At 41.5% G+C, this 19966-nt stretch overlaps 1 protein-coding gene across 2 annotated transcripts; it reads left to right on the top strand.

Moving 5' to 3' along the window:
• Positions 1 to 1099: 1099 nt before the first annotated feature.
• TTC12 (tetratricopeptide repeat domain 12) lies at positions 1100 to 18814 on the top strand. 2 transcript variants are annotated; one of them, XM_035555866.2, is made up of 21 exons: positions 1100 to 1284; positions 1501 to 1652; positions 2261 to 2291; positions 2798 to 2875; positions 3387 to 3508; positions 4321 to 4380; positions 5350 to 5421; positions 6098 to 6158; positions 6247 to 6435; positions 7021 to 7090; positions 8160 to 8248; positions 9320 to 9488; positions 11088 to 11180; positions 11385 to 11448; positions 12489 to 12623; positions 13153 to 13254; positions 13568 to 13636; positions 14496 to 14597; positions 15472 to 15571; positions 17315 to 17540; positions 18487 to 18814. In XM_035555866.2, the coding sequence occupies exons 1-21, from the start codon at positions 1224 to 1226 to the stop codon at positions 18560 to 18562; spliced, it is 2121 nt and encodes a 706-aa protein (XP_035411759.1). In that variant the 5' UTR covers positions 1100 to 1223; the 3' UTR covers positions 18563 to 18814. The 2 variants fall into 2 exon arrangements, with proteins under 2 accessions (XP_035411759.1, XP_035411760.1); XM_035555867.2 differs by having other exon boundaries at positions 1121 to 1284; positions 9323 to 9488.
• Positions 18815 to 19966: the final 1152 nt, after the last annotated feature.

Here is a 19966-nt window from a genome sequence, read left to right on the forward strand (position 1 = left end):
GAACAGCTGGGGTCTGCCTGCACACGCACTGGTGGGTGCGTGGAAGCTGCTCTGGGGACTCGGGAGACAAAGCAGAGGGAGGTCTGAAATGACAGCTCTGGGAGAGCTGCCCAGATGTGTTTGTGCTGGAGGATGGTGCCATCCTCTGGCTGTCTTGCTGCTGGCAGGCTGCGTGTCCCGCCCGAGAATGGAGACCCCAGGCCCTGCAAACCCGGGGCCTGACCCTCCCAGGGACAGAAAGCAGTCGCTGTACCCAAGTCTTTGCAGGGTATCTTTAAAAAACACTCGGCGTGGTATAAAAATCAGAGCACAAAGGGCTCAGGGATATCGCTGTGGATGAGCATGCACGTTTCCTAAAAGAGGCCCCCTCTCCCTGTGGCTGGTTCTGCTAATCCATGCCTCAGTTAACTTTTATTTTGACCCAAGAAACCCCTTTTCACTATTTATTTATTTATTGTTTTCTTTTTGGGCAGGCTAGAGGATCTGAAATGCTCCTTGGAGAAAAGAAGGGCCTGTACTGCTGCTGCTGCACTCCCTGCCAGCAGGACGGGCAGCCTGCCAGCAGGATGGACAGATTGCTAGCAGGACAGACAGCCTGCCAGCAGGACTGACAGACTGCTAGTAGGACAGACAGCCTGCCCGCGGGACAGACAGCCCGCCTGCTCTGCCAAAGCAGCCCCAGTGGGTGTCTGACAGAGCAGCAGCAGCAGGAGGCCTCAGTCTAGAGGGAATGGCCTCAAGTTGCGCCAGGTGAGGTTTAGGTTGGGATTTAGGAGACATTTCTTCTCAGAAAGAGCGGTCGGGCATCGGGACGGGTTGCCCAGGGAGTTGGAGTCACCGTCCCTGGGGGCGTTCAAGGAAGGGTTGGACATGGGGACATGGCTTAGTGGGTGACATCGGTGAGGATGGTTGGACCAGATGATCTTGGAAGTCTCTCCCAACCCTAACGACTCGATGATTTTGTGAGGAAACCAAGCCCGGGCCGCTGCGCTCTGAACCACTCGGCCAGCTGAGGGGCCGCGAAATGGCGGCCGCCTCCCTCCCGCCCCTGTGTTTGTAGAACCCCGCCCCCAGACGCCATTTCCGCAGCCGCCACGTCAGGGGCGCGGTCTCCATAACAACGCCGGGGACGCTGCGCATCTTTCGGCCCGCGGGCACCGCTAGGCCCCGGCCCGGCCCGGCCCGGCCCGGCTCGGCTCGGCTCGGCTCGGCACCGCGCCGTCATGCTGCCCGGGCGGCAGGAGGAGGACTTCCAGCGCTTCCTGCGCCGCGTGGACGACATCAGTAAGCGGGGCCGGGCCGGAGGGGGCCGGAGGGGGCCGGGGGTCCCCGGGCAGGGTGCCGGGAGAAAAACTGGGTGGGGAAAATGTGGCAGGAAAGGGGAAAAAGGGGAAAACTTTGCCCTGTGTCGAGGCCCCGCTGGTGCCCGGAGTCGCTTTGTGACCAGAGGTAGCCGTTGGTTCCTTTATCCCTTTATTGGTTCCTTTATCCCTTTTTTAGCCAACTTACTTCAAGGCTTGAACTCTCCGGACCCAGCTGTGAAGGAAAATGCCCTTGCAGAAACAGAGAAAAGGCTCCGTGAGCAGGAGACCAGCAAGCAGGAAGAAAGCAAGACTACGGTGAACAGAACAGTCATCAACACGCGGGCTTCTGTAAGGGCTTTTCCCTTTAGAGTTGAAGCTGTGTGCAGTTTAGGTGTTTTCAGCTAATGCTAACTCGCAGACCTTGCCAAGCAGAAAAAAAAATTGAACAATACATAAAAACCTCTTCTGAATGTAACCTTTTTTAAATTTTTTCCCTAGCTATCTTATTGGGAATTAGTTGATGTCATGTTGTCTTTGTCTTAAGGCTGCTAATGACACAAAGTACTTCCCTTGAATTTATTCAAGCTGGATGAAAGTATTGAGTTGCTAAAACTTGTAACTTTTACTTGCACTTCAGGGATTTGAGCTGTATAAGTCAAACCAGTTGAAGACACAAGAGTCTTTTTGCTAAGTTCATTAGGCTCCGATTCATGTGGGAGGTCTGGATTTCAGTACGTGCCTCATTAATGATGCATATGGAAGCTTTTTGGTAATGCTGGAAGAAATTAAGCCTGTCCTTGCCATCTCTTGGTAAAGTGTCAAACTGATATCCGTAATGTGTCAGTCCAGGTATTTCAGAGCGCTTGTAGCTTTGAGCAACTTAACCACGTGTTCCTTTGTTGTTTTACTGAAGTATCTGTGTGTGTACATGTGTGTGCTGTATTTCTCTTTTTTAGGACGTGTCAACTGCAGAGGCGGTGAACCCAGGTAGGACGGTGTTCCCTCTAGCATTTAGCAGCTCTTCCACCTGTTTTAGCAGAAATGGAGCGAGGATTGCTCTTCATGCAAGACCAAATTCCACTCCCACTAAAATCCAAGCTAACTTTTCTTTAGAATTCAGTCGCATTTAGAAGTCTACCGGTATGGTTGCATTTGTTCATAAATAGGAAGTTTGTTGGTGTAGTTTGTCATCATATTCTGGCCTCATGTACAAAGCTGGTATTCTGAATTTGAAAAGAAACAAGCTTATATCTAGACATGAGCTATTTTGTGGCAAGTATGCAAATCCTGAAAAGTAAGATGGTCTTTTTGTGTAGTAGTGTGACATTCACATTGCAGTTTAACTTTTGAAATATCCCCTTAAGATTCCCTATGTAGAGAAATGACGAAGAAATCCCCTAGAAATGACGTCTTTCTCATCTACAGATTGATTTTAATACAGCAATTATTTTTATGTTTGTAACTAAAATGCCACCAACTTTTCTGTCTCAAAGATGGCTTTCTGGCAGCTTTGGAAAAAGATGCAAAAGAACGAGCTAAACGAAGAAAAAGAAATGAACGTTTAGCGAACGGTAAGTGCTAAAGGCTTTTCTAGCTAAAGCCTTCAGAAACTACCTAGCAGGAACTGGGATGATTTAAGTGTCTGTTGTGATACTCTGTTAATGTGATTCTTAGGTACACTGAAGCAATGATTTGCTTTTCTGAGACAGTGGTCTTGTGGACATCGCCAATTAGCAGGATATAACAGGGTTATATACTTCATATAGTGTTGCAACCTATTCTTCTCCGTAATCTCCTTCTTATAAGAAGGGTTTGGGATGGAGGGAGAAGGTTTCAGTGCTTAAAAGGTGGGCTAGGCAAAGACGCTCAGTTTCCTCTTTGAAAGAGGGCTGGGCACCCTGTGCACTGAAGAGCTCAGAGGTCCCTTGCAAATAACGACTAACAAAGATAGCTGCAGTGGAGCTGGACTGGAATTTTGATGATTGTTCCAACAGGAGGATATGGCTTGTTTCCTCAGTCACCGTTTAGGGACAAAAATAAACGCCAAAATGTTATTCTGAATGCATATGTGTTGTTATACAGCTCTGAAAGAGAAAGGAAATGATGCCTTCAGGAAAGGAGACTATGACACAGCCATTCAGAGATACACTGAAGGTCTGGAAAAACTGAAAGACAAGCAGGAACTCTATACCAACAGAGCACAGGTGAGCACGTGAAAGTGAGCTACCCGTGTACTGTTTTCAGTATTACATTGCCAGGATAGAATCCAAAAAGGATTTTTCTGTTACTTAAGTGAATTTCATAAAAGGTAATATATGCCGCCTCATAGAGAGGCTTAAAGTGCAGTGCAAGCAGTTTTTCGTGGCCGTTCTCCGCTTCCAGGAATTAGTGAGTTCTGCTTTGCTACAATACTACCAACAGTAAATTCTTCTGTGGCTACAAGTTAACAGCAAGGCAGTACAGACTGAAGTTTTTAATCTTTTTACACGCTTGATGAAAGACTTGCACAAGGATGATTATTAGAGGTATAAACTCTTTCCTCTTAATTAAGGTACTTGACGCTCCCAGGAACCTTCCCTTTGGCAGGGGCAAGTCCTTGGGGAGGTATTCATGCCTCCTTCTTCCTGGAGGTAGCACAGGTCAGCCCCTGCTCCCCCCAGAATAAACGGGGGGAAAATCATTATGGAGTATAGTTTTGTTTAAATGCATTACCTTTTTCCTTTTTTTTAAGGGTCACTTTTATAATTGTAGAATGTTAACATTTACTTTGCATTCTCTTAGTGTCTGGTCTAATCCATATGTATCATTTAAATTTTGTTTTATTACATGTATTCTAAATTACAAACTCCAGTGAAAAGGAAAAGAAATTCAAAAACAGCTAGCAATTATCTTGCAAAATCAATAGCTAGGCATGTCAACAATGTAATTTTTTTTAGTTAGCTAATGTTCGTGGAATAGTTTTTGGAAATTGACGTATTCTAATTCTGCTCTCTGGATTTTCCTGGTCGTATTTCAGGCCTACCTGAAAATGCATGAATATGAAAAAGCCATTGGTGATTGCGAATGGGCATTGAAGGTAAGTTCAGCAATCTGTATTTTATGATCAGGTTAAATGCTCTTGGAGGAAGGATGTGTGTATAGCTGATGTTACGGAGACAGCTTGCTAATGGAAATGCAAGTATGTGGTGGTGTTGCACAGACTTCTGCATCCTGAGTTAACCTGAATGCTGTAAGGCAGTTTATATTTCAGCGCTACCTGTATGTGGAACTTTCTTAGCTCTTAAGAACTTGTCATTAAAAAAAAGTAACAATAAACTATAACTATGCACTTTGGCAAGCAATATCTTGCCCATCCTTTGGAAAAGGAAAAAGTGAGTCTTTAAGCTCACAAAGAGCAAGTATTGATGTCAGGTGGAAAAGGTGAATATTACGTAAAATGCCAAATAGCTGAATCCAAATTAAGTTGTGTTACACCGGTGATGCCCATGAGTACAACACGATTAACAGATTATTAATATTACTGGCAGCATCATTTAAAGAAATCACTATTCTTGACACATAATCGCACTGTAAAAGGTCACCTGGATTGTTAGTTTTGACTTAGATGTTTCAACAATTATATTTATTTATTTGTGTACAGCTAATGGAAATTACTACTCATTTCATTCACGGTAGTATTCATAAAAACACATCTGGAAGTTGTGTTATTATACAAGTTCTGTGATTACAGACTTATTGATGCAGGCCTTAACATTACCTAACTTGTTCTGGGTAAGTTTTTCTGGGAAGGATATTAGCACTAGCGGCTTTCAGCATTTAACCAGACCAAGCCTGTGTTCCTTGCATGCAGAAGAGAAGTTAGTACCAGGGGGTACTAATTCAGCATATAAACTTTAGATGTCTCTAGTAGATCATAGAATCATGTAGGTTGGAAAAGGCCTTTAAGATCATCAAGTCCAACATTTAACTATTAATTAGAAATCTGAAACAGTATTTAACGTCTCAAGTTTCTAAATACTTTATGAATAATTCCTTTTTAACACAGTGCAGTGAAAAATGTATTAAAGCCTATTTTCTAATGGGGAAAGCTCACCTGGCCCTTAAGCACTACAGTGAGGTAAGTTGACTAAATCTTGTGGCTGTGAGACTGTGCTTCAGTTTGATTTTGGTGTGACATTGTGAGTGAGAGGGACTAATTTGTGGTCTTGTGCATTGGACAAACAAAAAAGGGTTCAAAAACAAACAAAGAGCCTTGGTGAGGAAACCTTTCAGAAATGATTCTAATAGAAATAACTATAGAGGATGGACCGTAGAAGTCTACACAAGTCCACTGTGAGAGGGTTGTTGGCAGTTTGGTCTGTGAAGAAAGTACTTGCTATCCCAAGCCTATTGATGTGTTTAATTACAAGCATGCTAACAAGACACACAGGTTGAATCCCAGATGATAGTTAGAGTTCGTGCAACTTTCATTTTATGCCTTATTTGCTGTTTTGTCACTGGAACTTGTTGTTGTGTTCCCAGGTTTGTACTTGACTTTTTTCCTTCTAATTTGGAATAGCAGGCTATTGCTGTTTCAGATCTAGGGACTGATAATAATATTCATCTCACACTTTTTTGGTTTAAAAAAAAAAGTTTTGATTAGCCTTGCTTCATAAGTTTTGTTCTTCAGACTTTCTAAGTACTGTAGCCCAAAAACTTTTGAGCTTAAGCAGCATGATTCTGACTAGGATATTTTTTTTATCATCTTGCCATTTTTATCATAAGTTAAGAGCCTATTTCTTTCCTGAGTTAAGTCTAGGCAGTGTTACCAGAAGATCTTACAAATTGATCCCCAAAAGGAAAGTCTGTTTAAAGGTAAGAAATATAAAGTTTTATACTGCTGACCCTTGTTTTCTGATCAAAATATTTAACCAACTTGCTTTGTTTTCTTTTGATTTCCAAGACTGTTTAAATGAGGTGAACTTGGAGGAAAAAAGAATGAAAGAAGAAGACAGAGCAATGAAGGAATTTCTGTCCGGAAAACTTGCGGCTCTGTCAGTAAAAGAATTGCTGCGGAAACTTGACAGGCCTGACCAGAATATCCTCTTCTATACAGGAGGGATCAGAGCTCTGACAGGAGCCGTGAAAGATTGTGAGTACTTGATGCAAAGGTGGTTGGTCATGGGAGTTGTAATCCAACTAGATGAATACAACTGGAGTAGTTTTTAAAGGAACAAAAGCACTGTTCCTCTGAAAAAATAAAATCAATATTGTTTGATATTTCAAAATTTATGGTCAGTAGATTTTTTTATTTTTTAAATAACTAAACTGATATTGTAGCAGAGCTGTTGAGACTTCCTTAAGTATTTGGGTCATTTAAGAGGTATTTAGTCTTATTTTTTTTAAGTAGGTAATTCTCGGTTAAAGTATATGGATTTTCAAAGCTATTCTCATTTTTAAGCCATCCTAAAAAGCCTTTAATGTGAAGTCGATCATTTTTTACAGCACCAGGCATGAATTAGAGTAGTCTTCAGCTTCAAAGCAGTTTCTACTTTAAGTATTTTTCTTGAAGATTTTGTCTTCTTTTCATGATGCAAACATTCTTTCCCCAAAGCTGTTGATCCAGTGACCTTTTCCTTCAACATTGTATTACAGAAGAGCAGGTGTCTGCCTTCACAATGATGCATCAGCCAGATGGCTCACAGAGCTGACTTGTTTATCTCTGAAATTTTTTCAGGCACTGAGCAAACTTTATTTAGAACAAACAATGGATTCAGTATCATCAATGACAACGAGGTCGTAAGACGGTAAGAGCTCTCCAAAAGAGAACAGTAGCATGTTACAGCATAAGGAAATGAAAATATTGTTTTCAAGAAACACAATCACCTCATGAAATGCAGATGAAATGATCACATAATAATGGAATAACTGATTTTAATGTCTGAATAGACTGGCTTATATCTGACTCAAACAAATAGTGCTCTCTTAGATGCAGTGGACAGAATTCCCGAGTTCCTGCTTCTGTCTGTGATCTCCTATTTCTGCAGTTACCCTATCTTTAGTGGTGAGAGCAATTTTATAAAAGCTTTCCATAAAAGAACATCTGATGTAAGAAGTTAGTCGCTTTAAGTATGCTGGCTGGACTCCGTGGTGCTAATAATTGATGTAGGTAAACAGCCTCAGCTCTATAATGTAACCTGTGAAACTCTTCACTCCTGTAATCAAGGAAGAGGATTCTCTTTGGAGACCTGTATCTTCTGCTGCTGTATTTTCTTGGCAGCCATTACACCGTGTTTTGGTAAATAAGAAACACATCTGACTAATGCCTATCTAAATTGCTTTCTAATCTTTGCCTCATAAGGAATCTCCTGTCTGAATGTATATCTGAGTCAGTTCCAGACAGATGATGGAAACAAATAATAGTTCTGCAGAAGTTGTGATCTGAAAATTTTGCACAGCTAAGTTGGTTCGGAGCAGCATGATCTGGTTAAACGACGCATGAGAGCTATTCTTCTCCTGAGGCATAATTCCAAATTTGCACCAAGCTGGTATGCCCTGGCTAGCCACAACTTTGTCAGTGCAGAACTGAATTTATTACTTGTGGTTTACAATGTTTGTGTAGGGTCTGTGTGTGTTGAGGGTCGTGTAGAGCTAGTAGTACATAAATCTGGCCTCAGAAGAGGTCCTGGGGAAAACAAGTCTGGGAGTCCTAAGAACGTTTAACTAATAAGCTGGTATTGGGGCTTATAAGCTTAAGTGTTCGTATGGCAGAGCCTCATCTCTGCGAGGCTTTACTGATTTCTCCTAGCCAAAGAGCTAACCCTAATTGTTTCACCTGTCCTTAGTTCTTTTTACAAGCTCACGTTTCTAATTTAGGGGCTTCTGTGCAGAGAGAAAAAACATGGCTGAAGTGGATTTGTCTGTTTCTCTTCTCTTCCTTTGGCAAGCTGTCTGCGCTGGGAATGGTAAAACGGTGTAACCGACATTAATCATTGTTAATGTACTGTTAATATGGCACTTGCTGTGTCTAAAATAGTTGTTTGGCGTGAACATCACTTTCCCCGAGCACTTGGGTCTAGACCTTATTGTAAACAAAGACTTAATGGTCAAACACAAGTGCTGGGTGTATGCTGCTGACAGCAACCACAGCGTGGTGCTTCTGTCTATCATGAGATGAAACTTACAGGCTATTTCTATGAAAGTTTTAAATCTACTGAAGGGGCAGAAAGTAAATTCCCTGTGATTATTGCTGGCTCTTAAGACAATACCACTTCTATGATTTTATCTTTTTTAAGCAGTTATACCAGTGAAAAGCAGGGCTGTGTAGAAGTACTGTTAGGGAAGGGTGAATTCCTTTGTCATTCACAGTAAGCAGTCACCGGTTAGGTAGCCTTAGCCTCTATTTCTATGAAGTCTATAGGCAGCCCAGAAATGGGCTGGGGTAGCGAAGTGTCCACTGGTGTGGCAAGGCTGCCACTCGAGGGCAATACAGAAAGTTTGGTATCTGCACCTAGGCTGGGGTACAACTGATGCCCGAGAGAATATTCATGCAACATGGTAGGAGGAAAACTTGCTTTATGTTCCTATCAGTAGCTGAAAGAAACACTCGTGCAGCTACATGTGTTCGCCTGGTGGGGCAGTGTGTTATTGCGCCTGGCCAGCCTGGCTGCTTGCAGTTCGCAGGCAGCTGACAAAGTAGATCTGTTGAGAGGAGCACTTTGTGCTCACGGTTCTGGTGTCTGTTCCTTTGAAGCAACGTATGGTGCCTGAGAAGCTAACATGTAGCTTGTGAGAGTAGAAATACAGACACCTGTGTGTGTGATGAAGTCATGAAGCTGAGAGCAGATTAGTGAGTTGTACTTCAGCATTGCTCTGCAGGAATGTTATGCAAGGTGAACACGCCGGAGTGAATGAGCACGTTAGTGGATGAAATAAAGATACTAAACCAGTTAAATCAGCACCTAGAGAGAAAGAAGTATCAAATAATGGGGATTTCATCATGTGTGACATTGCTCTTAGATGTGCTCTGCTTTCAGAAGAAAATCAACGGCTTCTATTGACTCACCCTGATGTGAATGCACAGCTGTCAAAACTACTTGCTTCTGGTGCATCGGAGATCCAAAAGGAGACATTGGCACTAATCAAGCTCTACTCAGAGAATGAAAATGGGAGGAGATTGTTGGTCAGGCATCAGGACCTATCCAGGTAGTTAATGCAACTAAAATTCAGCAAAGCTTGCTTAATCCCTGTGTTCAGAGATCCTGAACTCATTCCACGAGCACCACATTGAGCAATAAATAAGTGTCAGACTTCCTGAAAGGAATATAATGACATTGAGGGTTCTGCCCTAGAGGGCTAGGCCTAGTTGAGCAAAAGTGGAAGTTAGGCACATGGAGAAAACAACTTTAGTAAACTTTATACTTGCAGAGGCCTGTGCAACTAAGTAGAAAGGGCTTATTTCTGAGGACATTAACGTAATTTTGAGGCATAGTTACCTTTTTTTAAACCCACAAGTGTGTGTTTGTCTAGCACTCCAGCAAGAGCTTACATTGCTGTCTCTTAATAGCTCATGGTTTCAAGCTGTGAATCGCTCCTCATCTGGTAATTGGCATTTATGATTATTCAGTGTTGCCATGACTCACTGAGTAGAGAAAGAAACAGTCTATTACCTCTATGCTATTGTCCTGCTATTTTATTCTAGAGTTAAGCAGAGGAGAAATTTTAATGTACTGGTTTGCACTAAATGGTTTAAAGAGACGGGTGAACAGAAAATATTCTCCAACAGATGTACACACTTCACTGTATTATATACAACATTAATCACAAGACCTTTTTGCTTGCAAGAAAGGCTAAAGAAATGAGCCATGTCTAAGGGGAAGCATAAAAGAGGCAAATAATATTACTTTGCCTTGGAATATCAGGAGTCTGAAAACTCTTCAGGCAACTTCTGAAAGAGATCCTGGGTTTGACTGCTATAAAAGAGTTAGGATGCTCAGGAGCTAATTGATAACTATAGGTTCTCTTACCAAACTACGAAGTTGGAGAAGAGCAGCAGGGAATTTCAGCTCACCAGAGGAGCACGTGGAAATGCCAGCACGTGTCTGCAGAGGTGCTTATTGTGGGGCAGGGTTTGCAGTCTCAAGTCCTGTAAATTCCATGCAGCTCCAAATCCCATAGCAGCGAGCATGCTGCTCCAAAAGCTCAAAAGGTGACTGGTAGGATGTTTTTATTCAGGCAGGAGATTAATTTTTCTTTGCTACTATAAAGTTTGTAAGGTAACACCTTCTGACCCATACGCATACACACACGGACTGTTGGGTTTGCTCAGCATGTCCTTTTAAGCCATGCAATCATCACTGACCTTCCCTGTGAGCCTTTACAATCTGCGGAAGCTGTTCAGTACTAGGCTATGCTGACAGTGTTCTCCGCCCTGGCTATTGCATTCTACTTGTCCATCTCGAAGATGTTTGTCAGTGGCAAAGCAGCTAGGCTTCAAATGTCTTGCGAAGCTTACATGCTGATAAAGTGTTCTGATGCTGATGGAACATGGTACTTGTGGTTGTGCAAAGAGGTATGACCTTGCGAGAGAATATAGTGCCAAAATCCTAGGGGCAGGTAGGTGACTGAATATATTTGTAGGGCCTAGTACGTGAAACTTGGGCAAAATCTCGTGAACTCAAGGAGAGTAGATCATAAGATTATAAACTGTGTTGGTACACTTAAAATAAAATTTTGATCTTTAATTATTAAGGCAGAGCTGATGTAAGTTTTGTTGGTTTTGTTTTGTGTGTTTTTTAATAACAGATGGCTGCAGATCTTGATGATGTTCATCAAAACCACTGATGCCAGAGCTAGCAGTGCCATGAATATACTGTCTGATTTAACTCAAGAGGAGAAGTAACTTGCATTTCTTCATTTTGATAACTTGTCCTTTGAAATGTACTAAATGACCTAATGATAGAGGCTGTTGGTCTTCTTTGCTGCAAGGGTACATTGTTGACTTGTTTTACCTTCTCTGGATGTTGCTGTTTTGTTGCCTTTCTGTGTGACTTTGGTCTAAAGCTCTAAGTGTCCAAATATGGCTTTCTTTATCCCCAACAGGTTCAAAACCCAGTGTCGCATCATGTTTTCCACAGGTGTTTTACCTTTATTCACCCAGTTACTGGTATGAAAAGTCTCAGTTTCTATATCTCTGGTTAATTCTTCTAATATTCTTCTAATATGGTTTATTCTTCTGTACCACATCTCATGACTCCTTCCAGTTTTATAGCCAGTTGCTCATAGACAGAACTCCTCTGTGGCAGGACTACAGTAGTTACATTTCAAGTTCTGTAGGCGTAATAAATCCAATTTTGTCATACGCTTCCCTCAGGAAAATGCTCTGTCTTCAATATTTAGTGCTTGGTTTCTACATGTTGCGTACTCAGTGAAAGCTCTAGACTTGGCTGCAGGTTCCCAGTGGTAATCTGTCAGGCGATGATTTCACCCCTCAGCTTTGTTTTACACTTTTTGTAATGTGACTTTAATCCACTGTCACTAACTAAATAGATCTTGGATAGTGGCTTATTCTGTATTCTCCTAAGAAGAGATCAGGGTAAAAAGATCACATTAGGCTACAAGTAAAACATGTTGGGTTGTTCAGATCCCTTCTCTGGTTATCATTTATTTAAACTATACAAACTTAAAATACTGTTGACACAGAAATTCATCCTCAGGAAGAAGGAAGATGACAGGGGAGACGGGTTCTGTTGCAGAAGAGCAGGTGCAGCTGGAAGGTAAACATTTCCACTTTGCTCAGAAATTTCCACTTCTCCAGCTGAGCACCAAGAAAATGCAGTAATTATACTATTTTTATATGGGTTATTGCTCTCTCCTTTTGAACGGAACTTCCTGGAATTGCAACTGAAGCAGAAGTTGTTCTGTTTGGTGGCCCAAGTAAGAGGTTTGAGGTTAGAGGCTACATTCCCAGTTTGAGGTTAGGGGCTACAGAAGCCAGTCACTTTTTGCTGAGACGTAGGACTGTCAGAACTTCAGCAGGAGATCAGCTGTGAAAACGGGTTTGATTTGCAAATTTTGTGCAGTTTGGCTTTACTACCGGCAAGAAAGATTCGGGAATCCCAGACAGGGAGGTAAGCAAACAACATATAGGTATTCCTGTCATGTGTTCTTAATTTCTTACTCCACTCTTCTGTTTTCTCTTTTTAGACCTCTGCCAAGATGGTGAACCAGGCAGCCCTTGCCCAATGCATTGGCATCATGGGGAATCTGTGTGCAGATGCAGTCATCCGAATGAAGATGGCTGAGAGCAAAGAGTGCTGGCAAGCCTGCATGAAGCTTGTGGTAAGGAGACTTGATGGCTCCCTACAACAGTGTTTTCAACCCTATTGCTTTGGAAAATGGCACTCGTGTGATGTTGGTGACTTGGGTTTGCCTGCCTCCCGTAGTAGCCCTGGACCCTTGACTGATATCCTTTAAATCTGATAGCATGATAGGAAGTCTCAAAGCAGTCTGTTGTTCACCTCAGTTGTGGCTCGATAGATGGGTGGAGGAGAATGACTGGTCCTTTACTGTAGGCAGCCCCTTTCAGGATAAGGATGCAATATGAACTCAGTCCTCCGGAACTGAAGAATTCAGGGGTTGGGAAAGGATCTTGTTAACTTCCTACACATCATAAGTTTCAAAGCGAAACATGCACGTAAACAAATCCGTATCAAAAAGGTGTCGTTGTCACTGGTGCTCACAGAACTTTTCCCTGGAGTTTTTGGCGCATCGGGGAACACTGGTCAGTAGGTGAGTGCACAGAGAAGTCTGAGGAAGCCCCCATTCTGAACCTCTGAATTGACTGCACTTTTCTCTCCTTCGTGCATAGGATGAATATTTTGATGTGAACACTCCCAAGTATCAGGAGTGTTTGTTTGCGGTGCTGGGCCTAATGATGAACTTACTGCTTGAATCAAATGCGATCATCCAGGTATGCAAGATCTGTGAATGTTCTTCGGTAGCTTTCTTGTTAATATCACTTTCTTGGAGATTGAGAGTTGTTTGAGCAGTTGGAGCATCTTCCTCCCTTGTCCCCGTAAATGGGCCTGATGTGAGTCTCTGAAGCTATACAGGAACATTGCAATAGGGTGCTGAACTGTTAGTAACACCGAGCCATGGGAGCCCTAATGGAGCCCTAATCTCCCCTGGATTCTCTTGTGTAGAGTAATTTGTCTATTAACCTGTTCCTGCTTTAATGCTTTCCGGCAATCAGCTGTTCCTGAGTTCTTGACACTGTTTTTCAGTGCCTTGCTGTGGACGTAAGTGGCAGATGCATGTCTCTCCTCGGGGATAAGGATGGAAGAATTGTGACTGTAAGTAGATATCTGTAGTCTATGAAAAGGTTGACAGATGATCTGTCCCCAACACTACTGTGCAAACTATTACCCTGTGCAACTCTTGTGGAAGCCTGTACTTCAGGCTTTAAAGCCTACAATGAGATTTGAGTATTGTTATTACTAACGAAATAATATACCACTTAGATTATTTGGGTTTTGGTACTCCATTTAGTGCAGGAGTTTTCAGCATTCCCTTGAAATCCGTTGAATAGAAGCTCATACAAAAGATTTCATCCTTAGGCTCGTTTTCAGTATAAAGCATTAAATCAATGGAGAAGCAAAGGAGCAAGAACAATTTGGGTGTTTAACAGCTGTTTCTTTTTACAATTCCTCTATGTGAATCATTCCTAGGAGGCTGTACTCCTATTAATGGTGTGTAACTCCCACAGATAGCAATTATTCAAGGCAAATGGGTAGAAGCAGATGTGGTCTCAGCTGGGGGTCGGTTCACCTCTCTGAACTAACATGAACTGTTCTGATCTGTTTTATTTGGAATTACTTTGCCTCAATGCCAGCAGTGCTGGGCTGGTTTCTACTAGGTATTTGTTTCAATAAATAAGTATGCCGGGAGTTGTCCCGATCTTGGTTTGGTCTCACCTCTCTCTACACTGAATCTTTAGAAACTGTGCTGAGTTGAGTTTCCAGTAAGCAATAACAAAGCCATGCCCTGAATGTTCCTAATATTTCTGTAAACTTCTACTTTTATTGCTTTAATTACTTTGCTTTTATTCAACAATTTGCAGAAAGAAAATAATGTGAAAATTCCTTAAATAAAATTGTCTGTATAAATAAATTACTTTTTTTTTTTTTTTCCTCCCACGCTGTTCTTGCTAAGAGAGCCACTGGAGTGTTAAGTCGTGTCCTTCCGGCATCCTCTTTGGCAGTAGAAGCAGTAGTGAAAGAAGGGGTGGTGAAGAAAATGATCAAATTCTTGAAGGTAAATTGTGTCAGCTGACTTCGCCTTATTTGTGTTGTTATAGTCCCTGAAGAAAACCATAGTTGCCCCTGTGTTTTCTTAAGGAAAAAGACCCGTGCGGTCATTCTGACTGCACGTATTTCACCTATGTTGTCCATTGTATCAGGGTAATGGTGGTCTCAAGTACAGTTTTAAGGAGTTTTGAGCCTAGGCTTCTGCCTTGTAGTCTGTAGCCCAGATTTTTCAGTGGTTTACGTATGAGCCAGTTGTCTCTACCTGTGCACAGCTCTACTTGCAGGGACATGCAAATGTAAGAACCCGCTACTGCAGGCTCAGTTGGAGGATTCAAGCTTAAAACAGGAGTGGTCAAATTTGGACCACCGAAAGTCAGTGGAACCCTTTACCCTGATTACCAGTGAGTGTTGAATCGAGCCAGGGAGGAATTTATCCCCAAATACATACATATATTAATTTGTAGACACTGTTTTGCTGTATGTCTGTATATTTAGTGGAATGTATATCCTCCCAGGCCGGTGTAGATGCCACATTCCTACTATCCAGTGGATAAAATAAGTCTAGAAAAAGGCTGTGGTGTTCAGTTTAGCTCTTGTAAGTAACCAGCATCAGAGGAGTTGTTAGTTTGAAAGGAATTGGGCTCCAGAGATTCAAGGAATTGTGTGTGAATGTTGCTGGCAGGGAGGAGATGGTTCTTGTCCTAGTTTTCAGCATCTGTTCATCTTGAGATACCTACTCTACAAATGTCTTAATTTTGTATTTGGGTTTAGGCCTAAGGAATAACTGTATCCATGGTACCTAAGCTATTCTGTAACCTTGAGCAAGTTGGGGCATGGACTGTATGGTTGTTAGTGTACACTTTGTTCTAATCAAAATCTAGGCTGGAGGACAGATCACATCCAATTACGCTATAAAGACTCTTTCCATCTGCACAAGAGGTAACAAACAAGCTCAAGAAGAGGTGGTGAAGTCAGATAAAAGTAAGTGACAACTTCATTAATTGGAGACTGAATGCAGAGATGTAATGTCAGCATCATCCAATGACTTTCTTCTCTAGAACAGAACTGAACACTTCTACTCTTGCAAGACTTTAGCGATGTTTTCTGAATAACATGGCCTGGCATAATGCTTAATGTGCTTTAGCTCTGTGTGTGGATGGAAACATGCACGTCAGATAATGAGCCTGATGTAGACAAACTGTGCTTTACTTTTGTAAAATAGCTTGCTATACATTTTCAGGGCCAGAAATCTGTATCTTTGAAAACAGTACTTGTAAAGTTTAACTGAGTTGGGTCATATTTCCAGATGTTAGTGGCTAAAACAAGCAACTTCATTTAGAGATCTGATTTCAAGAGGTTGAGGTTGTTTAGAGTTCGCTATTAAAAGGAAATGGCAGTGGAGATGGAGTGATGCTATCAGACAGGTAGGTGTCTTGGAGTATTTTTGAGTTACTAATATTTGCTCTAGTTGTATGGTATAATACTGCTTGAATGGCTTTGAAATCCAGGTTCAATTAATGCTTATGCAATTACAACTGAGAATACCTAGGTGATATCTAAATGGTTGAACCTGTCAAGAAATTGTCAGCTCATGTAGTTCAACTTGAACCCTAAGGATTTACGCTTATTAAAAGTCTCTCAGAGCACCGTCTTCCTTTTGTAGACCCTAAATTAGTTTCACTGTCATATGCAGATGAAGCTTACATTACCACAGATTAGCGATAGCAATTTTCTTTGCTTTTGCCAAAACTCTGGATATTCATCTTTTGAAAAGTCACTATTTTTGTCATCTCAGTTTGCCAACCCAGACGTTGCTCTGCTGCTAGGAGCCCGTTGAAATCAAGCTATAAAGCCTATGACATTAAATGATGTTTTAGCTGGGCCAGTTAGTTTGCCTTCACTGGCCAGTGCTGGTACCGCTGTGGCAGTCTGGAGCAGCCCTCCCTTTTCAGAAGGTATTTTTGCAGCAGAAAAGTGAAGAAGCATAATGTGATTAGGAAGAACAGATGGGGACAGGAAAGGAAATAAAGTCAAACTTATGTAACCCCAAGGAGACTTCATGCGTGTGAAGGCCATGGGTGTATCTTATTTTGAAAGCAGCCTCTTTCTAGATTCTATGGCCTGAGGAGATGGGGCTGCTGTTCACAGATGCCAGCAGCAGCTGCTGTACAGCTCTGTGTCGGGAGCATAGCCCAAATAGTCTGCTGCCGTACGTTAGTGTAGGTTACAGAAGTACATGGAGCTGAGCTGCTTTGTGTTAGCTAAGCATACATTTATACACACACACAGAGCATTTTTATGTTCCTTTTCCTTTTTTTCCCAGCTGCTCTTTCCACAATCTCAGCCTTGTTCTTGGTTTGCTGGTATGGTAGGGTGAGAGGGGTTGCTTTTTCAAGTTCAGTGCAATATCCCTTAGCAAGCAACAAAGGTGGCACGTTCTGTTTCAGGGGACTACTTAACAAATGGAGAGTAGAGTGTAGATTGCGTTTTGTGAGAAAAATATCTAGGTAGGTGAAGCAGGACTGGACCTGAAGGTGAAGCATACTGGACCTTGAACCTTGCTAAGAAATTCCCTTGTTCTTCCAAGTTTTCTAGAAAAAAAAATCTAGAAAAATACACTCCATGGAACAATGCTTGCCCTCTAGTGTAGGTAAAGGCAACAGAAAATATCAGTGCTATTTGAACAAGTCTGTACTTCTTGTACAAGAAATCTGTTGTTCGCAGGGTTCAGTGTGCTGTTGAAGCTCTTGGAATCAGAGAATGAAATCATCGTGGGAAATGCTGCTTTCTGCCTTGGCCAGTGCCTTGTAGTTCCTGGAGCAGCGACATCATTACTGAATTCCAATGTTGTGATGACTTTGTTGAAACATGCTGGTGGTGACGCTACGAGAACTTCAGTGCAGGAGAATGCTGCAATTGCTCTGGGGAAGCTGTGTGTCGCTGAACCAAGGTATTTAAAAAAAAAAACAAACACTATTCTTCTCCTGCACTGTTCACTTGTTACTAGTTGATAATTCTTGAAAAACTGATATGAGAACTTACTTGGGAACTAGAGTCTGGTGGGGGGAAAAATGGGGAAATCTAGTAACGCCAAAACAGCATAAGTCAATTCCATTCGTAGACCTGGCAGGTACAGAGCACATGAGCAGTTTATTTAACTATTCTGTGAAATGTATCACTCTTCCTCCAATGGAATTTTCATTTGTGGTACTGTCCACACAGCTTTCCTTTAGGATTTGTGTTCTTAGTGGTCTTATGTAAGTTGTTTCTTGGAGTTCATTTTGCATTGTTTGATGTTGCTTCTGCTGGAAGAATGGGAGAAGTGATGCTCTCTTTGTAGAGGTCAGAGAAATAAATGCAAAACGTAAGTATAAATGTCAGCAAAGAATGCCTGTGCTGCTGCCTGCCAAGAGTGTGCCGAGTCCTAGCTAGCTGCAAACTGTCAGTTGGACACCGAGCTGCATTCTGGTAGAACTGAATTCCAGCATGTTTACTATTCCTGCAGAACCACTGCAGAAAGCAAAGGATAACGCTTAGGTTCTGGAAGTTCAAGGACCTTGCTCCTGCTGGAGTTCTGAGATGAGCAATAGCTAAACTATCTGCTCTGAGATTGGCAAAACACTCGCAAGAATGAAAGGGAAAGACTTTGTTTAGTTGGTTCTGTTAATTTGAAATTTCACCTATTTGAACAATTGTCAAGTATTATTTAGAACTTATTTCCTTTTTTTTTTTTTTGTGGGGAATAATAATTTAGAAACGCTTTGTCCTGTTACTTCAAATTTAGCATTAAACATCCCGGATGGTTTGGTCATGGGGTACAGCAGAGCAGTGATAGCTTAAAACTCTTGTTGTTAGTCACCTCATATCTCTGAGCAACCTTTCTGTTGTCTTTTCAGGCATGTCGTTCAACTGCGTGAACTCAATGGCATGGCCATCCTGAACTCTTCTATGAAATACATACATAGCATCTGATGTCCTCAAGAAAGTTTTTGTATAAGCTGTTTAATAGCCCTTGCTGTTGAATATCTTCTTTTATTAATAAAACTAACTCAAAGCAGATAACCTGTTCAACCACTTTTCAGAAGTGTGTGCTCATCCTACAAAGAAGCCAGTGAAACAACATCGATGTAAATATCAGGAGAAAGAAGTTAATTTATTATCTAAGCTTACAAAAATAACAGTTCTGCTAAGCTTGTATTTACCTTAATAAATGATGTCGCCCTTTCTTAGCGGCAAGTTCCTTGCTGTTGAATTATTGAGTAATGGGTCATCTACTCTACTTTCTAGTTGGTGACAGAACCCAATGTTGAGAAGAAAATAGAAATAATCCTCTACACTTCTGGAGTAAGGTGTCACTTTGGAGAATCCTTTTCCCCATGCACTCTGCATTGATTGCTAAATTATGCTTTGGTATTGCATGTGTGATATCACCTCCTGCTTTGCTTAAATATCATTCTTGGGTGCTTAAATACTTCGGTCTTAATTTCACTAAGCTGTGAGTCTTTGTGATAACGTACGGTAATGCAGTTTATGTACGATTTAGGGGTGGTTGCTTTTAAAAGCATTAGTTTTGCTGTTTTGGTAAATTTAGTCAGATTCCATTGCCCTTTACTTTTGTGCAGAGTAAGAACAGTAGCTGATCTTGATCCTAAGTACTTTCTCATAGCCCTTTGTGTTCCTCTCTAATCAGCTCTATGGTCATTTTTTTATACAATAACACAAGTAGTGCATCCTTCAAATGTCTGTTTTCTGGAGAGGTCAATAATGACTTAAGGGTAATGGCAAAGAAAGTGTAACTTCAAAAGCAAGGCATTAATCCATTGCTGCTCTTATGTGTTCTTCCAAAAAGGCAGTTTAAATCACATGAAGAAGAGTTTGGTGTAAAGAACCTGCTTTCTGCATTAAAGTATAGCAGCTTTATTGCCAAAGTTCATGGTCAGCAATAAAACACAGCCTTAGAATCAAGGCAAAGTACTAGGAGCGTGTGTTAATCATCTATAAATCAAAAAAAGCACAGGTTTAGTGGGTTTTTAAGATGCTTCTTAAAACATATCCCTTGAAGACTTTGAAGTCTATGTATGTAAACTTACCCCTTTAGAACAGCGGCTGATAAATTACAGATCATCTCCTTTTTCAAACAGCAGCTGAATCTTCTTGCTTCAGAAGAAGGAAATTCTCATGTGCCTGTTTTTTCTCCACTCACAATGAAAACCAATGATCTCCCTGTTTTTTTTTTTTCAAACCACTACCTTTAAATTATGTGCTGCCTAGGCAAATATGTAACAAACATTGCTGCTTGTGTGGAGTGTTCAAGTCCAAATAAGCACTGCTCTTTGACAAATGCCAAGCATTGTTTTAGCGAAAAAATCCATTGAA

The sequence above is a fragment of the Cygnus atratus genome, chromosome 22 (genome assembly GCF_013377495.2).
Source record: "Cygnus atratus isolate AKBS03 ecotype Queensland, Australia chromosome 22, CAtr_DNAZoo_HiC_assembly, whole genome shotgun sequence".
NCBI lineage: Eukaryota > Metazoa > Chordata > Aves > Anseriformes > Anatidae > Cygnus > Cygnus atratus.

Bases quoted from the DNA above. Each gene is read 5' to 3' on its own strand.
- TTC12 (XM_035555866.2), top strand. From the start codon at position 1,224: ATGCTGCCCGGGCGGCAGGAGGAGGACTTCCAGCGCTTCCTGCGCCGC. The intron at 12,624-13,152 runs GTAAGGAGACTT...CTTCGTGCATAG, and splicing joins AAGCCTGCATGAAGCTTGTG to GATGAATATTTTGATGTGAA. The intron at 15,572-17,314 runs GTAAGTGACAAC...TGTTGTTCGCAG, and splicing joins GGTGGTGAAGTCAGATAAAA to GGTTCAGTGTGCTGTTGAAG.